This window comes from Manis javanica, chromosome 13 (assembly GCF_040802235.1).
Source record: "Manis javanica isolate MJ-LG chromosome 13, MJ_LKY, whole genome shotgun sequence".
NCBI lineage: Eukaryota > Metazoa > Chordata > Mammalia > Pholidota > Manidae > Manis > Manis javanica.
The window spans coordinates 72,435,144-72,447,740 of NC_133168.1; the positions used below are offsets into that span (position 1 = coordinate 72,435,144).

The 12,597-nt window shown below is 51.1% G+C and overlaps 1 protein-coding gene across 12 annotated transcripts in view; it reads left to right on the forward strand.

Annotated features, from left to right (window-relative positions):
• The first annotated feature begins 4,824 nt into the window (after window positions 1–4,824).
• The window catches only part of SYNJ2 (synaptojanin 2), a 97,484-nt gene continuing 89,711 nt past the window's right edge, over window positions 4,825–12,597 (forward strand). For 4 of the 12 annotated variants that reach the window (XM_073219827.1, XM_073219825.1, XM_073219823.1 and 1 more), the window contains exon 1: window positions 4,833–5,243. In XM_073219827.1, the coding sequence (XP_073075928.1) occupies window positions 5,117–5,243 (127 nt within the window). In that variant the 5' untranslated portion in view covers window positions 4,833–5,116. Of the gene's footprint in view, window positions 5,244–6,605; window positions 6,814–12,597 lie in introns of all 12 variants that reach the window. The other 8 variants (XM_073219821.1, XM_073219824.1, XM_073219826.1 and 5 more) reach the window with 7 other exon arrangements.

A 12,597-nucleotide genomic window follows, 5' to 3' on the forward strand; every position in this document is an offset into this window, starting at 1 on the left:
TTTCTCTGGGAAGCCTGAGGCCAGGTGAGCTGCTGAGAGGAAGCAGGTGGAGAGGAAGGGATGTGTGAAGAGGGGAGGAGAAGGTAGAAATCATTGTCTCAGAGAAAATGAGCTTAACTATCAAACTGTCCTGGTTTGGCAGTTAAATTCTCAAATCATGAGGGTTAAATTCATAGGCACCCAAATGTGGCCTTGAGAGTCCTTTTTCTACCAAAAAAGAAACATGGGTTCTTGGGGAAATGATTGATTCTAGGTCTTAGATGCAGAAAATGTACAAAATGAGCCTGATATTGTCATTCTAGGAGGAAAGGAGCCAATCAAAGACCCCTGGGATCATGTCAAGAGGACCCCGAGGAGCCGACGCAAGGGGCTGACTGGAGAGCATCGGTTAGGATAAACGGTAAGGGCCAGAACACACCAGGGACCCCCAAACTCAAATACGCGCTTAGAGTGAAAGTGGGGGAAAAGCCCAACACTCACTGGCCACCACTGGAGTATGTTTGTGGACAAATTCAACTCATTATTTTGAACACTAGTCAATAAAGGAAAAGAATCCTATTCTACTTGCTTTGTTTGTGGTATTATTGGACAAATAGTAGATAGGAATTTTCTGTTTATATAAAAATTTTAGCTGAAATGAAGAAAGAATGATGGGCTAGAATGTAATTGTGGTGCAAGGATTGCAGCAGTGATGATCAATGGCGGCTTGTCCCAAAGGGGAGCAACCAGACATCTGCTTCCTGACGGGAAGAACGCACTCCCACCCGAAAGACAGCATCTGCTGGAGCCTCTACGTCCAGCCAGCCAGCAAGCTACAGATGCCACAGAAGGTGAAGGCAAAGGGCCGCTGAGCGGCAGTACAGGGACACGCTCAGCAAAATCCAGTCTGTGGAGGACTGCTGGGCATGCCATCTAGGTTTTTTCAACAAATAAACTGCAAGGGACAAAGAATACACAGGAGGGAAACCTACATAGTAAAAGGGGTTTAAGAGACATCAGTCACATTGTGTAAGCATTATCTGTGTGATGTACACGAACCGTGGGAGGTGACCTATGACATTTGTGAGACAATTGGAAGCATGAACGCTGAGTATCTGCTAATATTAAATAATTATTGTTCCGCAAAAATGGCACCACTCTGCAAGACTATGCAGTTTCTGCCCCTGCATTAAGGATTTCGAGTAAAAGGGAGATAAAGGCCAATAAACAAATTCCTGGGAAGCTGCCATCTGGGTGAGTGAATGAACCAGTTGATTAATGAGTTGAAAATATTGGTTTTTTACCATATATATTCACAGTTTTGTTAATATCTAATGAAATATTGTATTTTGAAAAGCTTTGACATTTTATTTAGAAATTAGGGCTGGATATCTTTGAAAACCAGCCAATCAGTACTTATAGGGACTCAAAGAATATAGATTTTTCACCAATGGACTGATTTGCTTTGTCAGAATATTCATGGTGACCCTGTTTATCTGAACCCCAAAGAGGGGCATGTGGTTTGACAAAAGAATATTTTCTAATTTGTGAATGTATCCAGATGAGAATCCTTATTAAGGTAAAAAAATCTAAGTCATAATTAGCTGTACATTTAATGAATCCCTTTTAAGGAAAGTACAAAGGTAGTAAAATTGAAACAAACTCAGAAAATCATATGTATCATCACCTTAATTAGGCTGCCCCTGAGTCAGAGCTTTATTAGAGAATCGTGTCCAGTGTGTCACATTTGCACAAGTGGGGAAACTGGAGAACTATCCAAGAAAAGCTGCAAGTGTAATCAGAGTGGGGGCAAAGAGGAGGCACAGGTGTGCTCCCGAGAGCCTGCAGGGTTTCATCTGCGTACTTTGTATGCTGTCCTCTCTGTGGCAGGGACTTGTTTTCTGTGCTATTATATTCCAAGCATCTAGAAAAATGCTTGGCATATAGTGGGTGCTTAGTAAATATTTGCTTAATGAACCCATCAGTGAGGGTAAGAACCACCACCATACTAAAAATGCCATGAATCTTGCAAAACAAGAGGGTACTGTTGCCGGATAGGCACTGCTGAGGCCCACCGTGTACCTGGCATGTTCTAGACACTGGGGGTACGCCGGGGACAGAGCAGCCAGGACAAAAGGAACCCTGCCCAGTGGGCTGACATTACAGTGGGAGATGGGTGGCAGACAGGACAAATAAGGAAACTGTTTATTACCGTAGACAGTGGTAAGTACTAAGGAGAAAATTTAAGCAGGAATGTTTCAGAGTGTATAAGTCTGGTACCAAGACAAGGTACTGCAGACGGAGAGCGTCTAGCAACAGAAATTTATTTCTCACAGTTCTGGAGTCTAGAATCTGAGATCAAGGCGTCAGATGGTCATTTCCTCTTTGGCCTGACTCCGTGGCTGGTAGACAGCCGGCTACCTTCTCCCTGGGTCCTGATGGGGTGTCTTTCCTCCGTGCGTGTCTGTGCTTTGGTCTCTTCTCACGAGGACAGTCATACTGGATTGGGGCCCAGCTTGACCCCACATTTTAACTTAATCACCCCTTCAAAGGCCCTGTCTCCACAGTCCTGTGCTGAGGAGCTGAGGGTTAGGGCTTTAACACAGGAACGTGGGGACACAGCTTGGCCCGTGCAGGGGGCTAGGTGGATGGAGGAAACGGGGAGGCTCGGGAAGGCCTCACTGAGAAGCCAGGTTTTGCACAGACCTGAAAGCGTGGAGACACAGCCACAGGGATCTGTGGGGGAGCAGCATTCCACGTTCAAGGCCAGAGCAGGGTGCCCGGAGCATGGGAGGAAGTGCAGGGACAGCAACGTGCAGGAGGTGAACAGCAGAGCACAGCCGCCCATGGTGGTGTGAGAGGCGGGGCCAGGGTGCACAGGGCCTGAGGTCACATGGAGGCTGGCTCCTGCAGAGTGTGGCTGCCCGCAGGGTCTGGGGAGGAGGGTGACTAGCTCCAGGCTCACCAATCAGGTCAGGTAGGACAGCGGCATGCGTGCCACAGAGGGGAGGGGTTTTCCTCCCAGGCTGGGAGAATCCCTGGCCCAAGGGAGCCCTGCCCTCTTCCGAGGCAAGGACTGGCCAGCGCCTGCAGGGTCTCGGGGGTCCCTGCTCTGGGTCTATGTCACAGGGAAACGAACCTAAATCAATGGGGCAGCACACAATGGTCAGACCCTTGATATATTTTTAAGGTAGAGCCACCAGGATTGAGACATTCTCTTTCTTTTGCAAAGAAGAACCAGACACGATCAGGTTGGCTTTTGCCGTAGGATTCCATTATCTTCTCAGGTCCAAGGGATTCCGAATACGCCTTCTAGGTAGCCCACACCACGGCCAATGTTCTGGGCCTTTTCCACTCTCCTCAGCTCCCATGCCATCCCTGACCCTTTGCCTCCTCTGCTGTGTCCAGTCCTGCCCTCCCTCCAAAGAATTGAAGGGCTGATCCTCCCACCTGCATTGGGGGCCTTCCTTTCTCCTCTTTAGGGATGGGACATCCCTTTCCATGCATTGTCTTTAACTCGCCTTCTAGGATCCTTTGCTGCTCGCCCTCTAGCACATGCAGGCCTGGTCACCCTACTAAGGGGTACTTAAGGGTCACACTGTCCTCATGTGGAAGTAACATTTCCATTTTACAGAGAAAGAAACTATTTGGACAGCATATGAGCATCATCCTGAGATACCCTCAGCATAACTGAATTTGTTGAGCAGGGGGCCAGAAGGCTCAAGAATGATTGGCATCTCTGCCACTCACTCACATTTACTTTATTATCCCAATCATCACCTGAAAGGTTGTCCATAGAGGGTAGACCTTCTGGTCATTCCTGAATGTCTGCGAGGGCACTGCAGTGTCCTGCTTGGCACTGGGGGCTCTACTTCTGGAACATGCCCAAGAGACAAATGGCTTGACCAATAGTCTTCTCAGTGTGAACAGAATGGTGTGGGGACCCTGATGGAGGTCTCTGGGGCCATCCAGACATACCCAATGTAGGACAAGGAAGTGAAACCTGCAAACCCACCCAAGGGGCAACCCCGGGTAAGCCCTCTCCCTGGGGCAGATGTGTCCTGACATCCCCCGCCCACTCCAGGAGGTGTCCTACCTCCCATTGCTTAGCTACTTGCTTAGGTCATCTTCATATGGGTCACGTGCTCCCAATTGAGGACATGCAGATATGTGCCGGTGTCCGTATGCCCTAAGTACAGACTGGCTGGTGTGGCACCTGCCCTTAAGTCCAGGACTATACTCAACAGAGTGAGGATAGGGATTGCAAGTTGGAGAGAAAGGGCACAGGCAGGGGGAGGGGAAGAGCCCCCCTTGAGCACCTTTCAGTTGCCCTGCTTGCTACTTGGAAGCCGGTGGGCCAGGTATTGTTACCAAATGACAGGTCAGGAAAGCGCTCTCAGAGAAAGCAAGGTCACGTACGAAGTGGCAGGTCTAGAGATCATGGTCTCAGCGTTCCAAAAAACCCCACCTTTGACTGCCCCCCAAATTCCGCCTGGTGTGGACAGTGGCCCGCCATGCCCTCCCATACAGGTAGCAAGTGCAAGCAAAAGGCAACATTTACCCAACACCTGCACTCGCCAGGCCCTCACTAAGCCCTCTAGGCGAATTAACTGGGTCCTCACTGCAACCTTCTGCGGTACATGCCTGCAGTTACTCATCCCACTTTACCCGCGGGGCAGCTGCGGCACAGAGGGTTGGGCAAGACTCCAGGGTCGCCGCAGACGAGGCAGGGCGGTGCAGCGCCCGGTCGGAATGGGGAGGGCTGGGCAGCGCGGAGGGGCCCATATAAGGCGTCCGGGGCGCTGTCGGCGCGGTGGGGCCCCCGCGGGCTGCATCCTCCTCCGCGCCCGGGAATGTGCGGCATCCACCTCCCCGGCCGCCGCCCCGGCGCCCCGGCTTAGCCCCCGGCCCCGGCCTGGCCGCTGGGGGGAGCGCGGCGCGCGGAGCGGAGGCGGAGGCGGAGGCAGCCGCGCGCTCACCTGGGCCGGCGGCGCGGCCGCGCGGGGAGGAGCCGGAGGCGGAGGGCCGGCCGGGGAGGAGGCGGGCGGCCCGGAGCGCGGGCGCAGAGCGGAACTCCTGAGGTTGCGGGAGCCGCGGCGGGCTGCGCGCCCTCGGGCGGGACGCGGCCGCGGCGCCCATGGCCCTGAGCAAGGGGCTGCGGCTGCTCGGGCGGCTGGAGGCCGGGGCGGAGAGCAGCGTCCTGCTGGAGGCGCGCGGCCGCGGGGACTGCCTGCTCTTCGAGGCCGGCACGGTGGCCACGCTCGGTAAGTGCGGCGCCGCGGGCCGGGGCTGGGGCCGCGGGGCCTCGTGTCCTGCCCCGGGGCGGGGGCGCCCGGACGGGAAGGCGCCCGTCTCGCTGGGACTTCGGAGAGCGGGCACCTCCCTTCCCGGGTGGCCAGTCCAGGGGCGCGGAGACGGCCGGGGCGCGGGGTGGGGCCGGCGGCTGGTTTGAATGAGGGGACGCCGGGGACGCCGAGGGCACTTCTGCCGGGCCGCCCCGAGGGCTGCCCTCGTGGAGAGCCGGCTCCGGCCTTTGCTGCCCCGGGCTTCTCCGGGCACGTTACAGATTCACTACCATCCGAGCGGGTTGGCTCCGGAGTCGGCCCTACCATGTGCCCTGACCCCCTATCGCATCTGTTGATGCGCGTTGGTTTGTGTTACTGGCGTCAACCCAGCAGGGGATGGGGCAAAATCACTCTTAGGGAGACTCCGGGGAAACCGCTTTGCCTCCCGGTAAATACTTGACGGAGGAGCGTCAGTACCGCCAATTGTAGAACTCAGAAGCACGTGTAGTCAGTCTCCGGTGACTCTGCCTTTACGCTGGGTGACTTTGAAGTTAGCCAGATGCCAAGCCCATGTATTTCACATCTGAGCCTCAGGAAGACCTTAGGCTGGCATTGTGCCAAGAACGTCAGAGACAACCTCATTTAATTTTCACGGTTGTACAGAAGCTATTATCACCCCAGTATTAGAGGTGAATAAATGCGGGCCTGAAGAGCCCCAGAAACTTACTTGCCCAAGGAGACCCAGCTCCACTTGAACCCTAGATGACTGTTTCTGTAATGCCACAGGACGTATGGCTTCCTGGAACCACGAACCACCCCACCCCTGGTTTTGTAGCACATTCATGAATAAGCTCTAGGTAACGCCCAAGTGAGCAAGACCAGGTTGGATGATCAGATCTTTAAACGTGAACACGGAGAGCAGGCTTACTGCTGGCGTCCAGCTGTACCATCTCCCCTTGTTCGTAGCTAAACAGAGCACACAGGAGGTCACTTGTCCGTGAGGTGGCGGATGGCGGATGCGCTCACTCACAACACTTTACAAAGGTCTCTAGTCTTCCTTCCACATTTGTATGCATTGATTCTTCAGTTAAGATACAGGTTGGAAGGACCACCTCTTCTGTTTCTCTTTTCCCCAGTCATCTCATTAGCACACAGTTATCTGGTTTGTTTTCAGTCACTTGGTTACTGAAACAATGTCCAGTATTGTCAGCACCAGAAATGTGCAGCAAGTCATGGATTAAACTATTATCAGATTATTCCGATTTGTGCTCCGTCTCAAAAAGTCCAAGTTTGGTCATTTGCTAAGGTCTTAAAACCACAGAAATTTCCATTCCATTTTAGATGTCTGCTTCATACCACATTTATCTGAGCTGAGATGAATGAGCTGATAATGTCATGGTACTGCTTCATCAAAGAGACTAAAACATCTTTCATTCAGTTGGATTACAACATCATTAAAGAGTTTATGCACACTTAAGAGTTCTTTTGAAGCCACTTGGAGAAAACGGCTGTTTTTCAAAAGTGAGGACTTGAAAAATGATTAATAAAGGTAATATAAAGCATATTTTCCATTTGAAAGTTAAGTATGTGCTGAGGTGCATGTACTTTACTTTGGTGATTACAGCACGCCGGATTCTAGAGCAGGGGGTGTAATGAAAGGACTCGGCTTGTCCCCAACTCACATGCAGTCCACATTTGTCACTTAACCTAACATTCATTTTTCAGTAGACCTTGGGCTGAATGCTGCATTTTTTTTTTTGAGAGGGCATCTCTCATATTTATTGATCAAATGGTTGTTAACAACAATAAAATTCTGTATAAGGGAGTCACTGCTAAATTGAATGCTGCATTTTTGAAGTCTGTTTTTCTTAAATTATTAAGTGAAACCATTTTTAAAAAGCAGCTGTAGCATTTGGTGGCATTGCTGGCCCAGAGACGAACTGTGAGCACCTTCTATTACTAGGACATTGTGGTTTCAAACTTTTCAAGTATCCTAAACACTCCATAGTTGGCTATAACGACTCTGATGCTGAAATTCCCATCTGTGCTCCAGGGGGCTAGCCTTCCTGTCCTTGACAAGGTGAGAGTGCTCTCACTTTTTCCCAAAAGGTTCCACTCTCCTCTTGTGGGGGGCGGTACGTCTGTGGCAGCTGGCACTGCTGGAGGCCGAATCCCGACCATTCACCCTTTCCATGAGGTTCAAGATTGGAGGCAGCTTCCTTTTCACCTCGGTGTGGTTTCCTGTGATGTCTCCCCAACGAGGAATGAGAGGCCAGGAGACTTAAGTGGAGGGTTTAGGCCCTTGTGCTAGTGGTTTCTCCCTGGCCACTGAGCAGTCCTAAATGCTGTCCAGCTCTGTGGCAGATGCTCGGCAGCTGCTTTGACAGGGAACAGCGGGAGAGCCCTTCGGGGCACATTTTACCCCACAAGGATCCTAACTTGAAAAGGCTTCTCGCCAGGAGGGGCTCACCACTGCCTGAAGTTTTCAGGCAGTGCTCAGAGACAGGCAGGGGCTTGATGGGGTTGTGAGTGTAGGAAAAACCGATTCTCCTTGGTTGGTTAATTGTTGTGTCCAGTCCTTTTGTTCCAACATGACTCTGAAGATCGTCTTCACACCAGGCCCTCCAGCCTGCTGGCAGGAGGGTTGCTGAAGGAAGACCTCCAAATCCCTGCTTCTAAAATAATTGGGTTGAGAGTCTGTCTTTACTGTGGATCCATGGGAGCAGGAATTTCAGAGGCAGAAAAGCCAACATATTGGCACCAAGTTCAAAGGTTTTTATAAGGTTTTCTTGGTGACCTGATTAAGTAGTAGGAGGCTTCTCTAGTACAGGGAAAGGCCATAGCAGGTAACAATTCCCCTTGGTCCACAATCCCAAATTAGCACACAGATTATCTCCTGTATGCACCTTGGGTCTTGCCCTTTGTCTCTTTTAGACTAAGTGTGGACCGGATGAAAGGGAATATGCCTGATGTTCGTGCATTTTCTCCATTTTCAGAGTGAGCACCAGTGCTCCAGAGTTCAGTGTCCCCCCAGCAGCCCCAGGAAGGCCGGCCTGCGTGCATCCGTGTGTGTGCGCATGTGTTTATGAGTGGGAGCTGCCCTGTCTCTCTCTCCTGGCCACACTTGTTATTGCAAATGGTGCGGGCTGAGTGTGAAGAGGCTTGGGAGACTTAACTGAGTTAATTAATGAGTCTTCCTCAATTACTTTAAGCTTCTGGGGCAAAGGTTCCATGTAAACACCAGGCCTGGATTCTCCCAGCTGCTATGTTTACGTAGAGGCCACAGTGCCTGCTTTGTTTGATTTGGAGAAATGGCCACAGGGCCAAGCAGGCTTTGTCTGACAAACTGCCTTGGTCACTTTCTCTGGTTTTGTGTCCCGAATTTATCTGGTCATTGACTTGAAGTTTAACCTGCTTAAGAACATCTGAGAGAATCAATGAGCAGCCTTTTTATCAATTCTGGTAGTAAAGATACAAGTCCAGGTGGGGCCAGGTCGGGGCTCCAGGCTCCTGACTTGGGAAACCTGGGTAGCAGCCTGGGGCCACAGCAGCCAGGTGGCCTCTGTGGCTCCTGCATGATACTGTCTCACTGCGGGTTTGCTCAGCATTATATTTACAAAAATGGACAGTGCATGAGAGGTGCATCCACCTGTCCGTTTAGTACATCACTGGGAGGAATATGATTTCAAAGGTTGCCAGGCTCCTTTTGTGGGCTGTGCGGCTCAAAACCTTTTCCTTTAACCTTTAGTTGTGAAATTTTTCAAATGTACATAAGAGTGGGAGGAAAAAATGAATCCTCTGTACCCGTCACTCACTTGGTAGTTAACATATTTCAATTCTGTGTCACCTGTCCCCATATTTTTCATGAAAAATGAATCTCCTGAAATTTAGCAGGTTCAATGCTGAGCAAGATTTTAATTTATGACTTTCTTTTTGTTCTGTCTGGCATTTGTGTGTGTTTGTGTAAGTTCAAAATTTACTTGATGGACTTAAATGTGACCAACAACAGAAAAATGGTAGTGTGAGTTGATTCTGAGATTCTGGCCAAGATATATTTTGAAAAGCAGAGGGATCACATGGGAAGGGTAAACTACAGCCTGGAAGTGCAGGGTGTCCCTATCTTGGGATGAGTCCATTGGTAGCACTGTCCCTAGGCAGTGGCCAGAGGACACCTGGCCCTGTGCCTCTCACTAGAATGAGGAATTGGGCCATGGGGCCATGTCAGCCTGCCGTTGGTGCCCCCTCTTGGGACCCCAGACTCTCCTACACACATGGTGCCCAGTCTGCTTCTGTCCTGCTCCGATCTCTTCCCAGGGCCCCTGACAGACTGCACAGTGGGTGTCCTCTACAGGCCCCAGGGAAGGGGCTGCAACAAGGGCGCATGGTGCAGGTGGAACCAGACACACGCTGGCCGGGGTGTCCTCAGGTGTGTGCCTGAGGACTCCAGCCGGGTGGTGGGAAGCCAAGAGAAGGGGGTGGTGGTGGAGAGAGAAGGAGGCCGAGTACCATGTCTCCCCCACTGGCCACATTCTCAACCGGCCTTTGAGCTTGGCCACGGAGGTGTGCTTCTCAAGCGAAGAGGACAGAACATATTTTGTTTAACGGTTTGTTAGCTTGATTTAAAACTTCAAAATAGTTGGGCCTGAGGGGCGCAGGGCTCCACTGGTGCCCTGGCACACAGGCTTGGGCAGGCCTGCTCTGGGCACTGGAGTCATTCTGGGCCTTTCCCCTGGGGAGCTCCCTGGGTACCCTGGTTCCCCTTCGTGATTTTGGACTTCTCAGTTTCTGTTGCCGGAGTAGGCAACTTTCCACTTGAGGAAGGGGATTATTTTCTGGTTTTTCTTCTTCCACTTGAAATGTCCCTAAAGCTCTGGGAAAGTGCACCAGGCTCAGATTTGGGAATTAGATTGGTGTCCCTAAGTGTTCCAGGAAGTGCGGGGGTGGGGTGGCCAGCCCACCTTGAGGGGAAAATAAGAACAGTCAGAGCAGGCAGATGAGGTCTGCACCTGACCAAGCTGAAGGCTTGGAAGCAAAGGCCCCACGGCCGTGCCAGCATTTCCAGGCAGCGGTTGCTGCAGACAGTTACCCACGCGCTGGTGGATGAGGGACTCTGTGCAGGCAGGCCCAGGGCCACCCTCAGGACGGCACAGAACAGTCCTGGGCTCCGCAGAGCTGAGGCTTGGCTGCATCTTACCCTTCGGTGTGGGTCCCTCTGGCACCTAGAACAGAGCCTGAGTAGGACCCAGGGCTGTAAAGAAAGTGCTAGGTTTCTCAGCACAGAGGCAGCAGTGAGACCCCAGGCTCCCCGAGGACATGCTTCTGAATGTCAGGGCTGCCTCACAGATGATACGTTGGACTGGTGACTTCCCACAGAGCTCCTCCTTGTTGAAGGCAGGAGGTTCCTGGGCGCTCTGCAGAAACGTATCTTCCTGTCCTCTCTTTGCCTGTTCTAGGGGGGCTGGGGCAGCACTGCCAAGTGGCTGGACAGAACTGTGCTTTGCACCCAAGGTGGGCACTGGGTGCCTGTTGTGGGCCTGGTGCTTTGCAGAGGCTGGGCCGGGAGGGCTAGATGCATGGCCTGTTCTGTGCTGGGTCGCCATCTGCACTCGTGCCCTATGAAGCTGGCAGGTTGCCATTTGCTTGTAAAGCTTCCTGGTTCAGAAAACGACTCTGGTGGGAGGATCCACTCTGAGTATATTAGCTTTGGAGGGCACGCAGGGCAGCTCCTTCCCGTGGCCCAGGTCCTGGGAGCGATTCCAAAGTCTGATTCCAAAGCAAACATGAAAGTTGGAACTTAACTTTTAGGCCGTTTTGTGGGATGTGGGACTCATCCGGAGAGGCTTCTGCAATACCACGGGATTTGGTACTTCATTCTGACCCGGCATCTGTGCCCACGTCCAGCCTACTCCTCCCTTCCCTGGGGCTGGGATGTGGCGGAGCCACCTCCTGGAACCCCTGTCCAGCCTGACGACCTGCTGCTGTGCTCTGACTCTTGGGTGCCTCAGGGAGCCCGTATGCCCCCTGAAAACAAGGGCTTCATATTCTGGGCTTTGGCTCCTTGGTGAGGAGGCATGCTGAGGGCAAACGTGCTGAGAAGTGGAGAGGGACTGCCCCGTCCCCTTTCGAGCAGTGTGAGGTCTCCCAGAACAGAACTTGGGCCAGCAAATGCTCTCCTAGTTGCACTGTTGATGTGGGATATTGGGGGTGAGCTGGGGAAGGCAGGGTGTCCTCAGCTGATGCTGAGACCCTGCGCAGGCCTGGGATAGTCCAGTCACCTGACAAGATCTAGGAAAACAGCCAGATTTCAGGTGAGCATGATGCACGCTCTCATCTCTGCTGGCTGGCTGCCTTTTTGTATTCAGTCTGTATAGAGTTATTGCTGTTGGTGGTAGTGATCTCTACTCAGAAAAAAGCAAACTACTTCCCTTTCCTCAGGTCTGACTCTAGAATATTCTAGTGATACCTCCACCAAACCCTTCACCTGTTTGACTTCTATCCCCAGCTCCTCAGATGATTCCTTACCTGAGGGAATTAAGCTAATCCCTGCAGGCCTCAGAATCCTAATCTGAAAACAAACCAGTAACAGCCTATATTACCTTTCCTACTCTGAGGTTCCACGGGTTTAAAAAAAAAAAAAAAAAGCTAAATACTAAGTAAGCATAAGCAAATAAGCAACACCCTTACTTTACACATCTAGTTAAAATTATAAAGTAGTCAGAAATTTCAACCTTAAGAGAAATGATCTGCCCATGTAAAATCTAAAATGGCTCAGGTCTATGCCTGAGTTCAACCTAGGAATCTGATGCTCTACATTTTATATGGGAAACTTATGAATTAAAGTTCATGAGATTCTTTCCTTGATTCTGCCCCTTTCCTATAATCAGCAAAAGAAAATTTTAAAGCAAAAGCAATTTAAGCTTAAATTAGGAACACAAAATAAGGTATTTACTAAAATATCCTAAACTATGCTAATTCAGTAGCACGTTTAGCAGATTCTTATAAATATCTGCTGACATTCTGAAAGTCAGACCTTTTCATCACACTGAGTGACATTCCTCTGTGATAATCTGGACTGGAGGGGAAGTCTGCGTGTCTGGGAATGTGTGGGCTGTGTGGAATTGTTTCATCTGTCTGTTTTTCCTGGTTAGATGGTATATGCACTGAGCTTCCCTGTGGATCTGATCCGTAGCTGATAAATATTGTATGTTGGAAAAACTCTTTGGCAAAGAAGGCAGCTCCCTTCTCTCCAGCTCCTGCTTCCTGATTAAGCAAACCTGGGGTCTGGTGGGGTTATAATGGATGCAGCTGGCAGAGAGGAGTGACAGAATGTTGT